Raw genomic sequence first — 24,085 nt, 5'->3', positions numbered from 1 at the left:
TAAGAGTAGCCATAATGAGATTCCTCCTTTACCCTGACAGACTCCCCCTTCCCAATTGCTTAATGGATTGTTTCTCTTGAGGCTATCCCTTTGACGTCGCCTCCAAATGAACAGATAGGTATGGCTATTAAATATTATGATATTCTCCATTCCTGGCTTGCTGCTCACCTCCTACAAGTCACCTAAACCAACCTAATGACACATGGCAGACTGCAGCTTAATTTTGACTCAGATGTCACTGCAAATGAAAAGATATGAGAGAATCGAATCGTGGAAAGTTAATGGTGCAGGCTCTGTGGAAACCCAGCTCAAAACCAAACACACCCATCAGGTTTATGTTCGTGCACAAATCGAAAGAACTGGCTGGATTGAAATTGGCAACCAAAGAGCCTTTCATGAGGCTCTACCCAGCTTCCAAAAACTGCCCTGTACAACTTCCTCAGACTCATTGAGACCCACAGGCCTGAGTTCAAGTCAGTGAAAAATATAATGAATGAGAAGTGTCAGAAGTGCAGCTGCTGCCTTGCGATCCAGACGTAAGAGTCCGTGCCTCTAGCAATTCAGTGGCAGAGCACATGCTTTGTGTGTAGATGTTGCCGCGAGCAATCCCATAAATTTTCACTTTAAAGGACAGCAGCACCATGGAAGAGATATCCGTCCCTGTCTTTGAAATGCTGATGCCCATAAAAATAGGCAGGGGTTAGATGCATCTGGGGCGAAGGCAGCTGTTGTGACTCGGTTGAGAACGCAGCGCTTTAGCCCTTAGCAGGTGTTCATTCAGCAACTATTAGGGATGACCAAATCTGCCATTGTTGGTAACTCTGTTTCTCATTCCTCTAATCTTAAGTTCAGTTGTCTACATTTCCACAGAAGTTTTCAATCGGTTTTTAAAATAAAAGTCCTCATGAAAACACACAAACATTTTTGCGCAGGGTTTCCCAAACTTGGGTCTCCAGCTGTTTTTTGGACTAAACTCCCTTCATCCCTAGCTAGCAGGACCAATGGTCAAGGATGATGGGAACTGTAGTTCCCAAAACTGATGGAGACCAAGTTTGGGAAACCCTGTTTTAGAACAAATTTCTCCAATGTACACGTGTCTGTATGCAATTTTGCCCAATATACACAGTTTTTGCATAGCAAAATATCTCTTGATAGAAAACATTTCTGTATATTGTTTTTCTAACATTATACATTGTTATGCAAACTACACATTGCTTGGGTGGAGAAATATACCGCAAATTCTTAGAAGTGTGAATGTCAATTGTTGTCATACTCTCCTTCCGCCTTCTCCACGTTGCTTGACTTGAGAGCTGCACTGTAAAATAAGTGCAACTTTCAAAGGATGACTGTGTTTCAATTTGTGTATTGTTTTGGAACAAGATGAATTTGGTAGGTTCACCTTTATATGCAAACTTAATTGAATCCCTACCATGCCTAATTAGGGATTTATCTATGAGAAGCTCAGTTACAGGGAATAAACTTTCCTGGAAGTAGACTTGTTCACAGTTACCAATGGTGCAATATGTGAGCAGGATCACAGAATCATAGAAGAGTTGGAAGGGACTCTGAGAGTTATCTAGTCCAACCTCCAGGAATCTCAAAGGTGGTACCCCATCCAATCTGAAACCATACCAGACCCTGCTTAGCTTTGCAAATGTGCTAGCAGTTTTATTGCTGCACCACTAGGATGGTTTGCTTGTGTGCAATATGGAGCCACGAGTGAGCATTGGCTGTGTTACAGGGTACATTCTCAAAAGGCCTGGACAATGAGTAATATCTCAGAATCTTCTAGAACACCCACCGTTTCCAAGACAGGCAAGGAAAGATTGAAAATTTTCACTGAACGCAAACTATTTGTATGTCAGCACCTTAAGTAAACACTAGCAGCACCTGCTGCTTTCACAGCAATCAGTTAGGACAGAAAGGGATACATGCAGGATTGGTTGATGAGCTGTCTACATCCATGGTGTACCATTCTATTGCCTGCCCTAAGCACCAAATTGGAAACTGGGGCTTATTCCTTCCCAAAGCAGGTACTATGCAGAATAAAAGGAGAACACTCTCCCCACAGAGCTTATTGCAGCTTGTAGTCTGCACAGTTGTTTCCATCTGAACTGCTGGTGGAGGAGGGACCCAGATAGGACTCAATGCATGCCCAACTAATGCACAAGACTGAAAACAGAAATGCACATAATTTAATCACCCAGTCTCAACTGCAGATGCACTCCGTTCGTAGAAAGCAAAAACAAACAAACCAATTAAAGAACTGAATAATAGTAGTAAATCATTTTCTCCCTCCTACTCCTTCAAGAGCTCCCAAAGGCAGTCTCTGGTTATTGCAGAAGTGCTTTATTTTATGCACAGCTGCGTCATGTGGCACGGTGTTAATCCAATGATCGCGAAGAGCAAAAGGAAACCGACAAGAGCTATGGGGAAACTCAATGCACAAGACTGGCAGCATCGCGGAGCATCCTCAAAGGATCAGACTGAGCCATCAGCATTTCCTTCTCTCTCTCTCTCTCTCTCTCTCTCTCTCTCTCTCTCTCTCCTCCATCCCTGCCTTCTGTGCAAGACAGAGACTTCCCCACCCCATGGTTCTATCAGCGGTGAAACTGCTTGCTTGGTCTGCAGGAAGAGGGCCTGTTTCGAAATTATTCAAGGCACGTAAAAAGATGAGGAAGCCATGCTACTCCACGAGAAAGCCCCTGAAGTTCAGAGTTCTGCAATACCAACTTTGGGGAGGGGATATAGCTCAGAGGGAGAGCATCTCCTTCACATCCAGAAAGTCCCAAATTCAGTTCCCAGCATCTCCAGGTATGGCTGGGAGAGAAGCCAGCCTGAAACCCTGGTGCATGGGTAGCAAACTAAGGCCCGGGGCCCGGATCCGGCCCAATCACCTTCTAAATCCGGCCTGCGGATGGCCCAGGAATCAGTGTGTTTTTACATGAGTAGAATGTGTCCTTTTATTTAAAATGCATCTCTGGGTTGTTTGTGGGGCATAGGAATCTGTTCATCCCCCCCCCCAAATATAGTCCAGCCTCCCACAAGGTCTGAGGGACAGTGGACCGGCCCCCTGCTGAAAAGGTTTGCTGACACCTGCCCTGGAAGGTCCACTGCCAATCAGTGCAGACAATACTGAGCTAGGAGGAGGGATGGTCTGCCTCAGTCTGAAGCAGGTTCCTTTTATTAGAACCAACCACAAATGGCACGAAATAGTGAGCAACAGTGAACTAAAAACCTTACTCACTTTTCTGACATTTTGGTTGCCTCTTATTAAGGTATTGTCCAGCTGTGGACTCTGGAGTGCATAGAAATAGTATGTGCTTTAATTTGTTTACTGTAATGCAAAAGGCTCCTATTGCTATGCCATTTTCATTATCCCTGAACCTCCAGTTTCAGAGGCACTCTACCTCTGATTACTCGTTACTGGAGGACAAACAACAGGGAAGGCTCTTGCCTTCGTGGCCTTATTTGTCGGGCTTCCCAGAAGCATCTGGCTGGCTGCTGCTGGGACTAGGCAGACCTCTGATTTTATCTAGCAGAGCAATTTTTATATGCGTGCATTGTTTTGAATCACGTAAATGCTCCCGCAGCCCAAAAGGTGTGTTTGCCACCCCGTTCTTGATAAACTTCACAAACAGCTCCATGACTTCCATTTTACAACTGGAAAAGCAGAACCAGGTTTGGCCAAATCCACATCTCAGTGCTGCTTCTCATTTTACATGATGTACTGTGTGCAGATACCCAACTACCTTCTTGACAGCTGCAGTTCACATTGGTGCAAATGAATTTGTAACGAAACAGCCACTTGCAAAAGGTTTCCTTACAAGCTGTTGGCCTTTGGGTCCCCATCCTGCATACTGAAGCTTTGTATTGCTAACTTCGGGAGGATACACATTTTGAGGTTCCCTGTAGATAAAAAAAAGAAAAGAAAAGGGAGAAGTAAGAATTTCAGCGGCATTAATACCTGGGATCAAATTTTACAAGAGCCAGTATCCAAAACGTTACTTTACGGTTTATCTCCAAGAGGTTGTGTGTGTCCAAAGAGCCCTTTTGACCACCCCACTTTTAGCAGCGGACAATCCCTTCCCTGCATTTATCGCCACAAACTCGCAAACTCTTTTCCTTCTGGCTTCCATGATGTTGAATACAATGCAGCAAGGTGTGTTGTGTTAGGAGTAGGGATGGGAGAGTGTGTCAGTTTTGGTTCTCTCAGTTTCACATTATCCCAGTCATAGATTCAGTTCTCCAAATTTGTGCAGTAATTTGTGATATCCCCCCCCCCAAAAAAAAACCCTCATGAAAAAAAAATCCAGCGTTTTAGTGTGAATTTCTTGTCTAACCCCCTGCAATGCAGGAATATGCAGCTATCCCATACGGGAATCAAACCTGCAACCCTGGCATTATCAAAACCATGCTGTAACCATCTGAGCTACCCATGTGGCAGGAATAATGTTTTTGCACAGAAAGGGCAAACTATGCTGTTTCAAGAGGCTTGCAGATTATACGGATGGGACAGTGAAATTATATGCATGCCTACAAGAAGGGAGTCCCACTGCGTTCAATGAGGTTTAGCCCCAGGTACGTGGATACCAGTCTTAAGTCTGCCATGGTTCGTCTGTCGCATGTAGCAACAGCTTTGTGTTAGCACAGTCACTTGGGTGGCAGGTTGGGCGAGACAGAGGTGAAACCATATGCCACTCTCTTCCTGTACACTTAGCCCATTTTCTCAGTATGTCAACTCGGTTGAAAGGGATAAAACAGAGATAGTAAGTAATGCACCGTGACAGCCCACTCTGTAGCAACTGATGCTAGCAATCTCAAGCCATGTGTTCACCCCCTAAACGGTGTTAATGTAGAACAAGCTGTGATTATAACTGTGCTTAGGAGAAGGGAAGGAACACACACACACACACACCTCCACCCAAGGTTGCTAATTTTTATTGCTGCTGGCAACACACACAAATTCAGGCAAGCTTTTCCAACCAAGAAGGTGAAGCAATGAGCGGAATTTAAGGCACAAAAACAGGGACAGTAAAATTATACCCTGCTTTTATTTCATTGTCCCTTTTTTAGAGGCTGCTGTCATTTGAACCAGTCACTTCATCCACAGAGGGGGAATTAAGGCTTTATTCCTGGAAAAACTTCCAGCGTGCATTACAACTGCACTAGATGCTCATATTGCCAACTCTATTGCAGACAAGTGGGAGGTTTCCCTGTAATCAGCAAAGGACTGCACACAACACCAGGTTATCAATTAAATTAAAAACTATTCTAACATATCTAAACTAAGATCGTGCTGTGGAGAGAGAATGAAATGGTTGTGTCGGAAAAAGTTGCCTTGTAGACATGAAAGAGAGTTAGATCCACTTCCCTTAGGTACCCACACAGACCTCATGAATTCACAAATTCTGAGCACAGACTTCCTTCTACATTTCCATGCTTTAGTCAGCATAAAGCTTGCAAATATGCAGCTCTCCATATATTTTCATTAAAATTGGCTATGAAATATCTACCTAGCATCATGGGAGACACCCCACATTTGTCCTGCTGCTGTTTAGAATCAGCTACCATAGAAGGAATTGTTCATCCTTTCTAACGCATTTGAGAAAATTATGTGTAGAAATACCACACATATTCTGCTGACTTTTGAAGCTGTGAGCTTTTTATGGTTCTGTACCTTCAAAGCCAACTTGGACTGGACAGAGGACACCTTCAGACAGACAGCTGTCCTTTGACTGTCTTTCAAGAAAAGAGGACTGTAAAGTAGGACACATGGTAGTGACCCTAGTAGAAGGCAGAAAACAACAACAACCCACCCCAAAATCTTCAACAGGCTTTCTGAACACGAGATCTTCTCTTGCCTAATAAAAATATTTGGGTGAGCGTTTCCCCTCTTGCTCAGAAAATGTTACAAAATGTTATGTTGTAATGCCAAATGGAAAAATTCCTACCAGGCCCCCCGAACAACCAGGGCGACCGACCTAGGGTCCATAGCAAGGCCAAAAGAAAACTGGAACCCCGCTCTAAGGGAGTGGAGAGTGGGTGACTCACAACGGGACGATGAAAAGTGAGGGCTGGAGGCTGGCGCCGCAGCAATTTAGGCTGCTGTACACGCCCCCCCTTGAAGGCACCTGGTTGGGTGCCTGGCCGAGGGCGTGGGCGCCAGCCAGGTGAGTGGGAGGCAGGGGGCAAACACCCCCTGCTTGAGGCAGAGTCCGGCTCCCGGCCACAACCACTCCCCTCTCTTGCAGGGAGGAGAGTCTTTACACCTCCTATCCCCCATTTGCTGCCATTTTCCAAATCAACAGATTGTACACTTTACTTAAGGCTTGTAACTAAAGCTTCAGGGAACGAATGTAGCATCAAGAAGCCACAGTCTCAATTATAAGCAATCAACCAGAGCACATGACAGGCCCTGTCAGTTTCATTCACTGCATCATCTTTCAGGAGAGTGAGATTCTATTACTAGGAGAATCTGAAGCACAAACCTGCTTTGATAACGGATAAGGGGTAACATAACACAGATGAATGAAGGCTCCCCCCTTTTGTAACTGCCATATACAAGTTCTGCTGCTTTTAAGAGCTTTGTTTCCCTCCCTCTCTCCCCCGTCACTCTCTGTTATCTATTTTTAAAGATGAGAAATAATTCTAGCTATTGATCTACCTTCTGGTTAATTTTCTGATTCCTGTGGATGAAGCAAGTCGGCAAAACATTTCTGGCTTGCTTCCAAATTCTACAGTGACTTTGCAAACAACAATAGATGAGGGAGAAATATAATATTGCAGCATTCAGGTGAATAATACATTGCCAAGCGATGCCTGGCTCAGCATCACTGCAGGTAACAATGGTTTATTGGTCTCATTTTTTTTAACTGGAGCGATTCCTTTTCAATTTATGATTAGACAAGCTGGAAAGGCTAGAGGCAGAAAAAAGTTTTCAACAGAGTTGAAAGTTCATTGAAGAAGGACTATTGTTACTCTTGATGTACACAGCAATTCATTGTGCCTCTGGTCAACCTCAGTAAGGGAATCTTATCTTTCAAGCGTTAGAAAAACCTGCAGAAACAATGTGACCAGGCTGATGTTGGGGTAAGCCTGTAGAACAATGAACATTTTGCTCTAGTGTACCAATTTCAACACCTGGAAAACTACTATTCTTTCTTAATGCAAGGTTAGGGAACCTATGGCCATTCTGGCTGGGACTGATGGGAGTTGCAAAGTCCAACTGCACCTGCAAAACCATAGGTTCCCTGTCCCTGGGCTAATGAGATACCATCTACAATGCTTTCTAATCCTGCTTCTTCTTCTTTCATTCAATAAGGCTTGAGTCTAAACCTTTAGCCATGAATTAACTTAAGAGATCTGAGTTACTGTCAAACCCCAGCTCCTTCCTCAGTGCTGCTCTTTCAAAATACCTATTCATCTGAGAGGTGACTCAGAGGTAGAACTGAACCCAGAGTCAACAATCCTTGCCGAGATCAGGGCTTGCTCTAAGTCATGGAAGCCATGAAATGGATTGTCATGTATTGTGGAGGAGTCTCTCCAACCTTGCTCTGCCCTCCAGCCCTTGTTGGGGTCTACAACTCTCATCATCCCTGACCCCTTGGCCATACTGGCTGGGGCTGATGCCACCACTTGCTGAACCTTCTGTCTCTTCTCTTGGTTCTGACCTTAGTATTAAGTACAGCATATTCTCTAAGAATTAAATTTAACTCAATAAACATTATTCTATTCCTCTATTGTTTCTCTGAGTCTTCCCTTGTGGTCTTATTTGTAGAACACAGGCACATGAACAAGCATTTGGAAGGTGGTCTTGAAATGCAGATCCATGTTTCCAACAATCTCATTCATTTTTCTCTCGTGTTCCAGATCATTTATTATTTTCAGTATTTAACTACTCAGCCAGGGTTCAGTTAATTAATTTGCCTTCCATTCACTTCATTTCTGCCATGATATTTTGATTATAATTACTCTTGTCACTGTGCAAAAGGTGTGAGCTTCACATATAATCTTCACCCAGAAGATGTGCTGACTTCTCTATGGAAGTCAGCATGCACGAAGATCAGTCAAGGGTTTATTTACATTCTTTCTTAATTTTTGCAAGTGATATCAATTAACAGGGAAGGCGAGAGTTACGGTGTTCTTTTTGAGATAACAAGTTGTTAAAGTGGTTAAGTATATTGCTGTTTAATGGCTGATAAGAGCTAATGGTTAGGAGGTAGTTGGAAACATCTTTGTGATTGAATTAGGGTATCATTGCTTCCTTCTGCAAAACAAACAAAAAATAAAAATAAAACCAACCCTGCTGTGACTGGGGATCCCTCTGTTCATTCTGCTGGACCTCTGCCTCAGAATCCTGCCCTGACAGCAATCCTTGCAATGGACTGTCCAGGAAGAGGGCATTGCTGGCTGGCACCCTGTACATGAGCACCCAACACTCTAATCTGCTGTTGCAGTCCTGAGGAACCATGAAGATGACCAAGGCTGCAGTCTTACGCTTATTCGTTTGAGAGTAAGTCTCACTGAATGCATATATGCCTTACTTCTGAGCAAATGTGCTTAGAATTAGGTTTCCTCAAGTCTATGCACTGATTTGATTAATGGTTTATCAGGTGCATGACGAGGACAGCAAAGTATATGGATGCATACATAACGTTTTGCAAAATTAAAATTTAAAGATGAACAACTACAGACTGAAATCCAAAATCCTATATATGAGTCAATCAGTTAATGAGATTCATTCAGTAGGGACTGGGTGTCCATCAAGTTGGCATGCTGAACTCTAGCAGGAGCACTCTAGCTCAGTTTTCTGCTCATTGGGATAACTGCATGTGATATAATCAATGTTTGTAGTGCCTTAGCCAATAAGGGTTGGTTCAGTTCCCCCACTGTCCTGCAAAAAATATGTCAAATATGCCAAACTGGCTCACTGCTGTTCCATTAATTTCTTGTGCATCCAACTGCCCTTCATCAGAAGTTGGAAGGTATGGAACATGGAGTCTCTTCCATATGCACTTGAAGTTGTTTATTGCCTGGTTTAACTCACAGATGACTGCCTCTGCTTTGCAGTCTCTCAACTGCATTGGAACTGGGGCTGAAATGAAATGTCCCTATATAATGACCAAAAAAGGGGGGCAGTATAGAAACAAATTAATGTTAGTGGCAGGCTAGTGAGTGCTGAGAAAAACATAAGCTTCCAGAAGGCACCAAGACACTTTGACAGAAAGAAAAGGCCTTGTTAAAAAAATACATGATTTGTTTACTTCAACACTTGCAAATGAGGAAAGGAGAAAAATGACAGGATGAGAAGCACTTCCCAGCAGACACACAGAAGAACAAGGAGAAAGAAAAAACACTGGAACTGTAGAGCTTACCTGAACGGATAATCAAAAAACCCCACACTCTCTGAAACTGTGTCTCAGAGAACGAATGGCATTCTGAATTCTAACAGAGGGTTTTATAACTGGGAGAAAATCTCCCTGACAGGATGATATGCCCCCTGTATAACTTGAACTTTGATACAAAACGTGCAATTATTAGCATGTAAAAAAAGGTAATATTCCCTATGTGTTTGTTTAGGCAAGACATGGGTTCCTAAGAATGTAAGGAGAGCCCTGCTGCCTCAGCCCAAAGGCCCATGCAACCCAGCTCCCTGTTCTCGCAATGTCCAACCAGATGCCTACAGGAAACCCACAAGCAACACCTGAGCACAGCAGTGCTCTTTCCTGGCTCCTTTTTGGACAGGGATGACTTGGCCACGGTTCTAAAGCAGCTGCATTGACTGCCTGTTTGTTTCCTGGTCCAATTCAAGGCGCTCATGTTAGTGTTTAAAGCCCTAGATGACTTAGGTCCCAAATATCCCCCAAATGACTTAGGTCCCAAATATGTGAAAGATCTCCTCCTTTCCTACAGACCCTACCAGATGTTAAGATCAGCACTTGGTAGTTCTTCCAACCCCAGAAAGTTGGGGGACGGGATAACAGGAATGGGTGTTCCCAGTGGCAACCCTTAAGTTGTGGAATTCCCTCCCCACCGAGTTGTGTCTAGCTCAGGCTTTCTCAACCTCAGCCCTCCAGATGTTTCTGGCCTACAACTCCCATGATCCCTAGCTAGCAGGACCAGTGGTCAGGGATGATGGTAATTGTAGTCTCAAAACACCTGGAGGGCTGAGGTTGAGGAAGCCTGGTCTAGCTTCTTCATTATACTGATTTCCACGGATGCTGAAGATGCACCTCTTAACAACAACAACAACAACTTGATGGAGATAATGAAATAAGCCAGTGTCAGTCACAGAATAGCTGCAGTGGAAGAACAGTCTTCCGGGGTAAAAGAGAATTTTAGACCACAGCAATGTTTTCATAATGCAAGTTCACCCAGGATCATAGAGGATGTTTGTGGCCATTTTTGCTTCTTTCATAATGGTATTGATGCATCGGTCAAGGTGTCCTCAAACAGTATGCTGCCTGGTGTCCTAAAGCATGTACAAGCTTGCTATGTAACTTGCAAGGCTCAGATCACAGCAGGAGCCAGTGTTTGTCCACTATGCTGGCAGCCTTCTATTCCTTGAAAAATTCTGGAAGCAATTTAAAAATCTGGCAAGGGCTGGTGAACAATAGGGAGTTACAGTAATCCAGTCTGGATGACACAGAATCATTGATCAGGGCTGCAAGTTTTGCAGCGTAGATAACTTTGGCATCCCAAAAATGTGCTGTAGACAGAGATAAGATTCCCTTTCCTATAAGCGATGGTGGCATCATATTCCCCATTTGGCTTCTCTAATTCAGCTCCTGACTCAGTTGCTATAAGCTATGCCTTAGCCACCAAGGGGAAGGTAAGAAGCTGAAAGCAACCGAATGATAAAACGAACCATTTAGAAGGACAGAGCTCTAAGAGGCATTAAATATTGTACAGATTTTGCAGGCCACATGGTTTTCTGGGCTTCATAGCCACATGCCGAAAAGGATCACTGTTATCTCCTGCAGCATGTTCAAGCATTCAATTGCTGCAGGAATAACTGGCAATCCAGATGTTTAAACATGGGTGGGGTGGCGGTTGCCTATTGAGTTTAGATGGGTTTTGTCAACAATGCCTGATTTGTGAGATACAGATGAATTTTGGCCACTACTGGGAGGAAGCGAACTCTCTGACACTTTTGTGTTTTGTGGAACACCAAAGATACCCAGACCAAACTGGTATAAAAGGATCGCCTTGCAAAGAACTATTGCCAATCAATTTCTGCACAAACCTTAACTAGCATGGAGCTGGAGATTCCGAATCTAAGCTTTGCTACTTTGAATTTAATCAGCCAGAAGAATAGCAGCAAATCAAACATTCAAAAAGGCAGCAAAGAAAATGCATCGCTGGGTAACTCCAATAGGGCACAGCCAGATGAATGTAAAAAGATGTGTTTTTTGTGCAAGACTGAAGGTGGAAGAGGCTGAGTCTGCACCATATTCCTTGATCTGGCACTGTTTGTGCTCCAGTTTCTTTCTTTCTAGTACTGAAGATTGCGCCTCATTAAATAAATGATGGCTCTGCATAATTAGCCTGGAGTGCCTCTTCCTAATTATTCTTACCTTCCTTCTTCATTAACAGAGTAATTTAAAAAGGAAAGGAAAGATTGGTGCATTGAAACAGTGCATAGAAAGCTGCCTTCTACAGAGATAGATCATTGGTCCAGCTCTTCAGAGTTTCAGAAAAGGAGACTATCCCAGATGTTCCTGGAGTTGAGTAAAGCCGGAAGCTTTTGTATGTGAAGAACATAAGTGCATTATTTGTTTCTTACTTCATCTTCATATTATTATTATTCTGTCATCCACATTTAGTTGTTGTTGCTGGCATCCATCTGTCTCCGGAGACAATGGAGTGTGCCTTCAGGGGTGAAGTCCAAGCACTGGCAAGTTACAGTGCCTGCTGTGGCTGTAGGGACCGATATGGGAGAGACATGTTTTGTTGCAGCTGGGGCACATTTAGCAATGCTCTGATAGAAATACGCTGTCTGGAGGCCCCGTATAATCCTGTCCTTTCGGCTCTGCGGAAATATAATGGATTCAGCAACGAATGAAAGCAAAGAAGTCCGATAGACTTTGTGTCTACTGTGGGCTTTCTGTGCACCTCTAATTCACCACATTATATAGATCACTTGTTAAATATAAAACTACGGCAAAGGAAGCGAGAGTGCCTGACAACTTTCCTAAATCTTCCAGGCTCCATTTGCACTCTGGATACATCTGCAGCCACCTCTCTGGTTTGCCTCGCCTGCTTCTGTCATCCGGAGTTCTCTGCTTTACATGGAATTCATTACATCATACTTATTGATTACTCTGGTGCTTTTATTCTGCATTGTGGAGTTGCGTTACTATTGTTAAACTGGCTGTTTTGCCCCATTTATTATTGAATGCTGTTGCATTGGGGGATAAGACTTACGGGGATAAGACTACTGAAGTTGAGGGGTATTCATCATAGAAACCTTAGCAGCCAATATTTGAGGGGTCTGCCCCCCAAAGTTGATGAGCATTGCTATTCAAATGGTATGGGTGAGCCTCGGCATACAACTGATTATGTGGGATGGGGCTTACCTGCCCCCTCAATATTTTATTTGGCATCCCTGACAAAAACAATGAATGCTGATTTGATTGCAAAGATCCGAAGGGCCATCACTGCAGAGGTTGGAGCAGGCTAGTTATCTGTTGCTCCAAACTGTTGATTGCATGGGAAGTGATGAGGTTTCTTCGGCAGGCACCATGGACAGGGGTTCGATTGGAGGACCTCTAAGGTCTCTTTGAACTCTACGATTCTATGGTAACAATGATCATGCTTGTTGCTGTTGTTGCTGCTGCTGCTGTACTCACGTGGCACAGAGTAACCACCCCACCAAAAAAGAATGTATTGAAAGGGAGGCTGGTTTTCATCCGGTTATGTGCCAGAGTCTGTTAATTTGCACTGAGTCACTTGGCCTTCAAGATGCTTGCAAGAGGAATGATATAAGCTGTAATGCTTTAAAAGAAGGATTTGCTGAACAAATAATTTTAATTGGGATACAAGGAGGAGAAGTATGAGGAGGTCTGAGAAATTTGTTATTTAAAAGTATGATTTATGAATTTTATGTTTTTGTTAATGTTTTTGTTTGTTCTGTTTTTGTTTGTTTGTTTAAAAAAATTGGAAAATCTAATAAATATTCTTTAAAAAAAACAAACAAGATGCTTGGAAGAGGCTGGATGGGAAATGGGGAAGTGATCAGGGCTTTCTATTCTCTTCAGTACCATTTTATAATGCCAGCAGAAGAACACTATGATAACCTGCCACGCTAAAAGAAAATGAACCACAGGATTCTGCACAACACCATTATGACGGAGTAAAGCTGAATGTGTTTTGCAACACTCTCAATGGAAAGACTGTTTGCATATGAAATAATACATATAAAAGAAATAATAATAATAATAAATGATGTGCAGTCTGTTGTGCAGTCAAACAGAGAGCTACACAAGGATCCTTGTCCTAAAATTTAGATTCTCCATAACTCAGAAGCATAGCACAGGGCAGCACAACTGGAATCTGGCGTTAAGAAGAGCACCACATTAACCATTTTGTGTGAATTGCTTTGTGGAGCAGCAAGACAGCAGCCCAAGCTACAGAAATAAGAGAACCCACTAGATGGCAGCCTAGTGCAGCATGAACTTGATCCACAATATTATGGACTGAAAGAGGGGGGGGGGAGCAAATATGAAGATGGACACGGGAGTCTGGAGGTTTTTTGCTGTGCTAATAAGCCCCTAATTGGAACACCTGCCGCTGAAAACAAGGGCATTAATGGACCATCCCTTTGCAAAATAAGAATAATAAAAGGTGTTCTTCTGGATAATGGTGGCTCGAACCTTAAAGTTCCACTCAAATGGCTGGAAAGCTCTCAGAGATAATATGAATGATAGGGTTTGCGGATAGAGGCACAGCCAGCAAAAAGGCATCAGAGCTCTGTGATGTGTGATAGGGAAAACAGTGGATATTTGGTTCTCTAGCAGCATAAATAAACTGCATAATGGCTTAAATTCAAAAACCTTAACCATTTATCAAAAATAATTTTAATAAAATGACACAAGCTAAACTGATTCTAGGAATGTGAAAGGCAGTTTGCAGCACACAGCATTTTCTTCAGATTTTATAAAATCCCTATACAGTGGTACCTCAGGTTACATACGCTTCAGGTTACAGACTCCGCTAACCCAGAAATAGTACCTCAGGTTAAGAAGTTTGCTTCAGGATGAGAACAGAAATTGTGCAGCGGTGGTGCAGCGGCAGCAGGAGGCCCCATTAGCTAAAGTGGTGCTTCAGCTTAAGAACAGTTTCAGGTTAAGAACAGGCCTCCAGAACGAATTAAGTACTTAACCCGAGGTACCACTGTATCTTCAAGTGAGGGACTGTAGCTCAGTGGCGAAAGACATTATTTGAGTGCTGAAGCTTCCGGGCATCACCGATTTAAAAGACCAGTTAGGAAGTGATGGGAAAGACCTCTGCAAGAGGCTACAGAGCAGGGATAGCCAACACAGGGCCCTCCAGGTAGTGTTGGGCCCCGTCTCCAATCAGCACCAACCAGTATGGTCAATGGTTGAACAATATAGGAGATGGAGTCCAGATGGACTTCAGACTGGGCAGCCCTGCCACAGAGACTCACTGCAACACTGAACTAGACAGACAAACAGTCTGACCTGGAATAAGGCAGTTTTCTATGGGTGATATTCAACATTAGTTGCATGTAGAGTAGTTCTATTGGGACCAATAGGTTTAAGCCATTTTGACCATTTTGGTGTCAATAGGTCTACTGTGAGGATGACTTAGTAGGATGGCATCCTATGTTCCTAAGCGCAAATTATAAACTAACAATGGTAGATGAGATGAACCAACTCAAGCAACACAACTTGGAAGATCTAAATATGAAGAAAGTTAAGCTCTGGATCTGAATGGTTTTTTAAAAACAACCTTCTTCCTCCCTCATTCCCACCACCACAATTCAGGGAGGTTTCTCCCACGGAGGAAGGAAACCGGAAATACATAGTTCTTGCAGCCTACAGTCGCAAGGTACATGAGCGTATTTATTTATTATTGCAACATAATGACCGTTGCTAACAACTCAAACAGAAGAATGGGTTTATCACATGATTCTGCTTATTGTGTGAACCGGCCCTTGAGATGGACGGCAGAGTGAGAAGGGAATGGAGAGGCTGTAATGGCAGGTGAGGTTGAGTCAGGGTTGAAACAAGTGTGGTGAGGGATATGGGGCCCAATGCCACTACCATATCAGCAAGTGGCAGCCATGAAGGCAATAATAATAATCTTATTATTTGTACCCCACCCACTCTGGGCAGGCTGAAAATCCAGATTATGCAGACCTCTAACCACATCAGCCTGCAGCAAAATCATTGTAAGCATCCACAGGAATGTGAAGGATCAACCCATGGTTTGGAGAACCCTCTGCATACCAGCAGGTGCACACAACACAACTAGACATAATGTCGCTTCTAAACACGGGTATTTCATTTTGCTGTTTTGACTGATAGCCGTTGAAAGAGCTATCCTAACCTTGCAGAAGTGAGTATTTTTACCCTTCCCTATATTAAAAGGTCTCAGGGGCAGGTTACAATACCTGAAACAGCAACAACACTCCATTTTTAAAAATAAAATAAATAAGAGGAAAATGCAAATTTAATATGAAAGGTTAAAACCTACCAGTGGGTTAACTTTTCATAAATGTCTGGGCAGAAGGAGAAAGAGAACTTTTCATAAATGTCTGGGCAGAAGGAGAAAGAGAACTTTTCATAAATGTCTGGGCAGAAGGAGGAAGAGAACTTTTCATAAATGTCTGGGCAGAAGGAGAAAGAGAACTTTTCATAAATGTCTGGGCAGAAAGTCCTAGCATTGTGCAAGAATGTAAAAAAAGTTGGCACCTCACGTATTTCCAAGGAAAGCATTCCATAATTTGGGTGCATTGCCTGAAGAAAAAGCCCCCCCTTTCCTGATTGATCAACTTCACGGGGACACCCCGAAAAGGGGGGGACGGGACTTGCTCCATCTATAGACCAACCCATGCTTACAAAACGTCTTTTGATGAAGAATACAATAGAAATCCAGGGAACACAGATCTGATCTAACAACAGATCAGTGAGTTACAGTGTGCAGTGAACTACGGCTCTGATCTAAAAAGCCCTCACAGCAGGGAAGAATAGGCCGCTGTTTGAAATGTTGAATCTAATTTACTGTATGTCAGTTACAAAGAATTAGACTTCTCCTTTTTTAAAAAAAACCTACTGAAATCACTCTCTCTCTCTCTTGGGACAAGGATTACTATTTGCTGAACTTTGCAATCAGTAACCAACAAGTAATCATTGTGCCACCATATAACAGGGAAACCAACAAGTAAGTCTTAACTGCACTGGTTATTTGCTTGTGGATCCAATTCAAGGTGCTGACTTCTGTTGGTGGTGACCTTTAAAGCCCTAAATGGCCTCGGTCCAGTATACCTGAAGGAGCATCTAAATGGCCTCGGTCCATTGGGAAATATTGGAACAAGATGGAGACAAATTGAAATTGCAGAGTTTTGAGAAATTAAAAGATAAGGTGCGAGACTGGCTTCATTATTATCAAATAAGAGAGGCCTATAATTTGGACAAAAAAATTGGCTTCCAGGTGGAAAAATCAAAATTGGAAACAGAATTGTTAGATCCCAAAACTAAGATACTTTCAAGAATGTATAACTTGCTGTTAAAATGGAATACGCAGGATGAAACGGTTAAATCTGCTATGATTAAATGGGCACAAGATATTGGTCATAACATTATATTTGCTGACTGGGAACAGTTGTGGACCACCGGTATGAAATTTACGGCATGTAATGCCTTAAGAGAGAATATTATGAAAATGATATACAGGTGGTACATGACACCAGTCAAGCTTGCAAAAATATATCATTTGCCCGATAATAAATGTTGGAAATGTAAAGAAAATGAAGGTACATTCTTTCACCTTTGGTGGACGTGCCCAAAGATTAAGGCTTTCTGGGAGATGATCTATAATGAAATGAAAAAGGTATTTAAATATACCTTCCTGAAGAAACCAGAGGCCTTTCTCCTGGGCATAGTTGGCCAATTGGTGCCAAAGAAGGATAGAACTTTCTTTATGTATGCAACAACAGCAGCAAGAATACTTATTGCAAAGTATTGGAAGACACAAGATTTACCCACCCTGGAAGAGTGGCAGATGAAGGTAATGGACTATATGGAATTGGCGGAAATGACTGGCAGAATCCGAGACCTGGGAGAAGAGGTGGTGGAAGAAGATTGGAAGAAATTTAAAGACTATCTGCAGAAATATTGTAAAATCAATGAATGTTAAAATGATGTTGGATTGAAAATAAGTGGCATTAGCAACAAAGTTAATAAGAATATGCAAAAATGAATTGATAATGGATGAAAATATAGAGTTAAAAAATGTTAAGATACAGAGTTAAGATAAATGAAAGAGGGTAAGGATTTGCTGATTTGATTATGTAAATGGGAATACAAAAAGGGGAGGTGTGAGGAGGTCCAAGAAACAAGCAAAGGAGTTTAAAGTTATGAAAAACGGTTTTGTTTTTAAATTTTCTCTTACTTTTTGGTTTTGTCTTTTGTATTTTTTATTTTTCTTTTTTCTTTTATGTATTTATGCTTTTGTAAAACTTTAATAAATATTTCTTTTAAAAAAAAAAAACTAAATGGCCTCGGTCCAGTATACCTGAAGGAGCATCTAAAACCCCATCATTCAACCCAGCGCCAAGGGCCTTCTGGCAGTTCCCTCACAGCGAGAAGCAAAGTTACAGGGGACCAGGCAGAGGGCCTTCTTGGTAGTGGCTCCCCCCCTGTGGAACGCCCTCCCAAATAAATAAACAACTATCTGACGTTTAGAAGACATCTGAAGGTTCAGGGAAGTTTTTAATGACTGATGTTTTAATGTATTTTTAAACTTTTGTTGGAAGCCGCCTAGAGTGGCTGGGGAAACCCAGCCAGATGGGCGGGGTATAAATAAATACATAAATAAATAGCTTGGAAGAAACAGCTTGGAACCATATAGTTGGTAGAGCAGTAGGCTGCCAATGTGCTAAAAATCTGCTGGGGAGGTTTTTCTACAAGTCAATGGGAGATAGAGTGCCTTCTCTGATATAGCGTCAAAACTGTGGACTACCTTGCCCTTTGTTCTCATTGGCTATTATAGTTGTTTAGCCATTCCTGTTGTGATTTACTGCCTTTTAAAGATGCTCTGATGATATTTCATGGCAATATGACTTTTTTTGGTCTTATTTTGTAGACCACCCTGACATTTTAAATATTTATTTATGTGCATTTATAGCTCATCCTTTGCTATGCTGTCTCAGGGCTGGTTACGTACGGCTAAAACAACAAGTAAGCCAAGTAGTGCACAAGAACACTAATCCATCAATTAGGTTGTATCAACCACACAGCAAGTAAGACCACGAGCAACAATACAGAGGGAGTGAAGCTCTCAACTCACCCTTCAACCAAAAGCCCAATACAAAAAGGTGCATCTTGGCCCACCAACAAAATGTATGCAATGGTGGGGCCAACACAGAAAAGGTCCTTCCATGCCGCATTGCATGGTCCTTTTAAGGTCTACCTCTGCCTCCTTGCATATCGTAACACCCTAGAAGGTCTATCATGGGAAGAGATGTACCTTTAGGTGTTTTGGGGCTAAAGCCAATGAAAGGTGGTTTAAAAATATTTTAATAAAGTAGATAATAAGTAGATGCTCACACAAACGGAAGGATTGAATCAGATGTGCAAATGATTCAGTGTGTGTCCACGCTGCAAGCTAATTGTTCTAAATTAATACTATTCTGAAGGGCTTTTTTGGGATGTGATAAGCCTCTGGACATCTGTTTTCAGAAAGAAATCTCTTTCCACTAGCTGCACCAGCCCCAAATCATATTACTATGTGATCCTGTTGTTACAGCCCCTGTGCAAATCAAAAACAGGTCAGTAACCAATGCACGAGGTGGCATTTCACCTAAGATGTTATTCTGTGGCAACACGTCAGCTAGTGGAATTGTGTAACTGCATCGTGAGACACACTCTTAGCAAAGCAGACATGTGCAGAGAGGAAATGCAGAAGATCAAGTCCAACAAACAACTGGACATTAAGTTCAAAAGGATGTGACTCCTTCTTTTACGCCAGTTGAATGCTGCAACATGAGGATGACCCAGAAGACGTTTGTTCCAAAATTTCAGGATAGCCAAAAGGAAGCGTTTCTTCACAAAGCACATAATGAGTTTGTGGAACTTGCTTCCAAAATATGTGAGCACGGCCTTTAGCTTGGATAGCTTTGAAAGAGTAATAGACAAATTCATGGAGGATAAGGCTATAGTCATGATGGCTATATGCAACCGCTGGAATTGGAGGCACTGAATACAGTTGCTCGGGAATAACAGCAGAAGAGAGTTATTGTGCTTGGGTCCTGAATGTGGGCTTCCAACAGGAGGCAGGATGTTGGAGTAGATGGACCTTTGGTCTGATTCAGCAGGTTTCTCTCACTACAGTGGTACCTCAGGTTAAGTACTTAATTCGTTCCAGAGGTCCGTTCTTAACCTGAAATTGTTCTTAACCTGAAGCACCACTTTAGCTAATGGGGCCTCCTGCTGCTGCTGTGCCGCCAGAGCCCAATTTCTGTTCTTATCCTGAAGCAAAGTTCTTAACCTGAAGCACTATTTCTGGGTTAGCGGTGTGTGTAACCTGAAGCGTATGTAACCTGAAGCGTATGTAACCCGAGGTACCACTGTATTCTAAAATGAAGGATGAAGGAAGGGATGTGGGTGGAGCTGGAATCAGTGCAACACTTTGCTGCTCACTATTGGATCATGCTGTTCAACGTTGAGATTCATTGTGTTCCCTTTTCAAGGAAAGGCCCTTATTCCATTATAGGCTCTGCCAGTGTTGAATGGTTAAAGCACACAATGGACACAAGCCCACATTGCTTAGGGCGGTTCGCTTCCCAGAAGCTCTCCTAATCTGCAGAAACCCCAGGTACCACATCATATCACTTACCCATCAGGTAGTTTTCGGAGGACATAAAAAGCTGTATACGAATGCTGATACGTCTGCAGAATGAAATTAAAGTGAGAGAGAAAAAAGGGGATTAGTAATGTAAAGTGTCAAGATTCTGTTATCGCTACAGCTCTAGGATGGTATTTGTTTTGTGCTTAATTGCATTTGCAAAGCGGGGTGGGGGTGGGGAGATACAAAAACCAATTTCGTTCTGTCATAGAGAGGGGGAGAGAATTAATTCACCTAGCGCGGCTGTGTATTCTTTCCACCTCACACCTTATTAGAACGTTTGGCGAGTCCTATCACTCCAGATGCTCTCTGTCATCGCTGTGGATACAGGGCCTTTGATTATGCTAGGGGCACATGCTCCCAGCAATAGCTAAATTTGGAACAAGCTTTAATGAGGACACCTTGGTCCAGCAGAGGCAGGGTGCACAGCTATGACAGGCAAACAGTCCATCACTCTGTTCTATCCCACTGTAAATATGCCCAGGCATTACATCTGCTAGCACAGGAGAGAAAGTCATGGTGCCCTTTTCCAGCTGTGATGTGAGAGTTTATTGGCTTAAGCCTTGCTTCTGAACTGGAGGCTTGATCTCACTGTTTATTATCAGGGCTACCAACTTACAGCAAGTCAAAAAAGCAAAAACTCTTGACCCCAGGAACTGAATTCTGGGAGTCCTGCAAGGATGAAATAAAAATTAAAGGAAGCTGGGGTGGGGAGAGAAGTGTAAACCAGCAATGACAACCAGGTTGCTCACTCTTACTGAGTTATTCAGATGGAAGACAGGTCCTTCTAAGAGGCTTATTACTTTAAAAGAACCCCTCTCTCTGTTGTTCTTGTTGCTGCTGCTGCTGCTTTTGTTTTTTAAGTATTTCTCTCACCCTTCCTCCCAAGGGAGCCCAGGCAGCCAAGAACAACAGAGTAAAAGCAATACAATTAAAAACTGAACAAAACATAACCTAAACCATTTAAAAACAATTAAGAACATCTACAAACATTAAGAACATTTACAAACATTTTTAGATTACCAACAACCAAATCTATTGTGGGTTTGATATTAGAGCATGTGTTACGTTTTCAATATTGCTGTTCACTTAAAGATCAAAAGGTTATAATAGTCATGGTCATTTTCTCTCCTGGGGTATCTTAAGAACTGTAGTTTTGTGTAGAGGAGAATTCTCACCATCTTCCTTGATGGAAGCCATGGCAGTTAAAGGAGAGTCACATAGACATCAACTTCTTCCTCAGGCTCACCTGAAGATGTTGGGGATTGAACTTTTTGCATGCAGAGCGAATGCATCCATTGCTAAATGTCCTCTAATAGACATTGTTGCTCCAATCAGACTTCCCACCTGGCTTCACTTCCTGGCTTGTAACTCTAGGCCATACAGAATTAGTTGCATATATCATGGATTACCAACATGGTGTCTTCTAGACCTCAGAATCATAGAATTGTAGAGTTGGAAGGGACTGTGAGGGTCATCAGCTATCTTTGGCACATGATTGTAGCTGATAGAATTCTATACGTGACACATTGGGAACAAGAAAAATAGCAATGGTTTGCGCATTGGGAACAAGAAAAATAGCAATGGTTTGCGCATTGGGAACAAGAAAAATAGCAATGGTTTGCGCATTGGGAACAAGAAAAATAGCAATGGTTTGAAACAGGAATGTTTAAAATTACAAATTTGTAAGATGGAAGGCAGAATTCAAAAATGTTTGATTTATATTGTTTCCTTCTCTGCTTATTGATTTTATCACTTAAAGTTGGATATTTGTAGTGTTAGAAGACCTGTATCTCAATATGCTGTGCTTAAACAGTTAGTAGTGAATGTAATAGTGTTGCTTCTGCAAGGTTTATAACAATTTAAAATCCAAGAGGGCAAAGCACAAAGATGCTTGGGGAACAATTTTTAATAGACTTTGCCTGCCTTTGACTCAGGGCTGACAGTTCTGCAGTTAAAGGTTGCTTCCCCTCAAATGGCCCAGTAAAATAATTTTGGCCAATTTTGACTGCGCTGCTAGTCCCAGAGGCCAGAGTCCTTACATTAACAAATACAGACCTAAGTGGCTGTGGTCTCCCTCCCAATCCCTGAGCCAGGATGAAAAGCTAGTTTCATTTCACCTTCCTTCTCCTCCTCATTCCCCAGCCTGTCCTGAGAATGCACATTCAATTGGATTTGGAACAACAGGGAGCTAATTGCTTCTCTGTAAACAACTTCTCTGTAGAACATGCTAAAACGTACTTGCAGTGTGCACTAGTGTCAGAGCCTTTGGTAATGAAATACTCCTGCTTCTAATTGCCATGATGCGTTTTCAATAGTCATTAGCAATATTACTGAGCCATCTAAATTGCAGTGCTCAAAATGAACCAGTTATAAGTAGGCCTGACTGGGCAATCCAAACCAAATCTGTCCACATGTCCTCTTTCAAAGCCATCATTTGGAGAAGAACAAACGCTTCTGATATATAAACAAAACTGTGATGTACAGTTATAATATTTCTCTTCGCATTTGTATCCCGTCCTTGCCTAAGGACCTCAGGCAACCTAATTTTATCTTCACAAAAACCTCTATGAAAAAGGTTTGGGTGATTGCAACCTGTCAAAAGAATGGCTGAAGGATTGAAACCAGGGATGGGGAATCTGAGGTCTACCAGATGCTGTTGGATTTCAACTCTCATCAGGCGAGCCAGCAGGGTCAGTGGTCAGCGACGAGGGGAGCTGGAGTCCAAAAACATCTAGGGGGAGGTCACAAATCCCCCATCCCTAATTTACAGCCAAACCTCTTCAACTGAAGAGAAGACCCAAAATTCAATTCAACCTGTTCCGCTTCACCAGCTGTGGCTAACTTGTGGGTCTCCGTACAATGAGCCCATGAAGGCAACATTTTAGTGCACATCAGCAGTTGATGCATGACAGAATTCCCCTTACCACTTGGAAGGATCATAAAGGCACTCAAGATACCTGGATGGTATACCTGTGGGTATAGGGTGGGATACAAATTTAATAAATAATGGTGATGATGAGCATCAGGCGCCTGAAAGTTATACTTGGAATGGCCTGGGAGCAACCTCAGAGGCAGTGGCAAGTTGTTGTTTGTTGTTGTTGTTGTTGTTGTTGTTGTTGTTGTTGTTGTACCCTGCCCATCTGTAGCCTAGGCCTTAAATCTCCTTAAAACTGAATGATATTGGTAATGCACTCCTATACACATCTTTTCAGAACAGCTTGTTGCTAGGTAAGTGTGCATACTATTGGAGCCTTAACTGTCCTTGGCCCAGGTTGCTCACACTTAACTGGATATTAGATTGTTTCTCTTTTGTTGCTTCAGCACATCGCAGGGCACCACCTCTAAAATGAAGCCCCCACAGAGCAACTCAGTCCTTGTTCCTCTTGTCCTGCATCATCCATCAGTCACTCAGCCAGCCTGTCACTAGAGGAGTTTATTTTCACTGCAGAATCACAGGTGTTATTTTTCCCCCTCTGGTTTTAAATCTTTTCGAGGCTGAAAGGGCTAATTGTCAAATGAAAAACTCTCAGCGCTGCCTGGTCATGACATTCTGTAATGAATCGGAACCAATCTATGTCTGAATCGGCTTCATTACCTTTCTGGAATCAGTGCAAAAGCAGGCCATGAACATATACAGGAGATACAGTTTTCTTCCATTTGTAAAAGCCTTTACATCATTATCTACTACTACTGATACTACTACAACTACAATCATTATCACCACCAATATTCTGCTCTTCCTCCTGAAGGTTCTCTAGGCAACTTGGGGACATGCTACCAGAAGGCTCTTTCTCTCCTATACATAGCTGCCTGGACCCCAATATTTTCTCGGGGTGCCCTTCTCCAAGTTCCCTCAATTAATTGTGGCAGAAGGTTGCCAGGAAGGGTGGTGGTGCCTGATCTATGCAATCCCAGGGAGGATCATCTGGTTTCCACACTATGGTCTTTAAGGCTCCAGGTGAAGACCTCCTTGTTCTCCTTGTCACTA

General features: G+C 42.5%; 1 protein-coding gene across 6 annotated transcripts in view; it reads right to left on the bottom strand.

Moving 5' to 3' along the window:
• Positions 1-24,085, bottom strand: part of DPP6 (dipeptidyl peptidase like 6) — a 519,694-nt gene that overhangs the window by 90,208 nt on the left and 405,401 nt on the right. For all 6 annotated transcript variants that reach the window (XM_053359654.1, XM_053359656.1, XM_053359653.1 and 3 more), the window contains exons 6-7: positions 20,086-20,138; positions 3,828-3,909 (exon numbers count right to left, since the gene is read on the bottom strand). In XM_053359654.1, the coding sequence (XP_053215629.1) occupies positions 3,828-3,909; positions 20,086-20,138 (135 nt within the window). The remainder of the gene's footprint in view (positions 1-3,827; positions 3,910-20,085; positions 20,139-24,085) is intronic.

This window comes from Podarcis raffonei, chromosome 12, assembly GCF_027172205.1.
Source record: "Podarcis raffonei isolate rPodRaf1 chromosome 12, rPodRaf1.pri, whole genome shotgun sequence".
In the NCBI taxonomy this organism is placed as follows: Eukaryota; Metazoa; Chordata; class Lepidosauria; order Squamata; family Lacertidae; genus Podarcis; species Podarcis raffonei.
The sequence above is the reverse complement of the archived record's forward strand: the minus strand, read 5'-3'. Positions and strand labels throughout refer to the sequence as shown.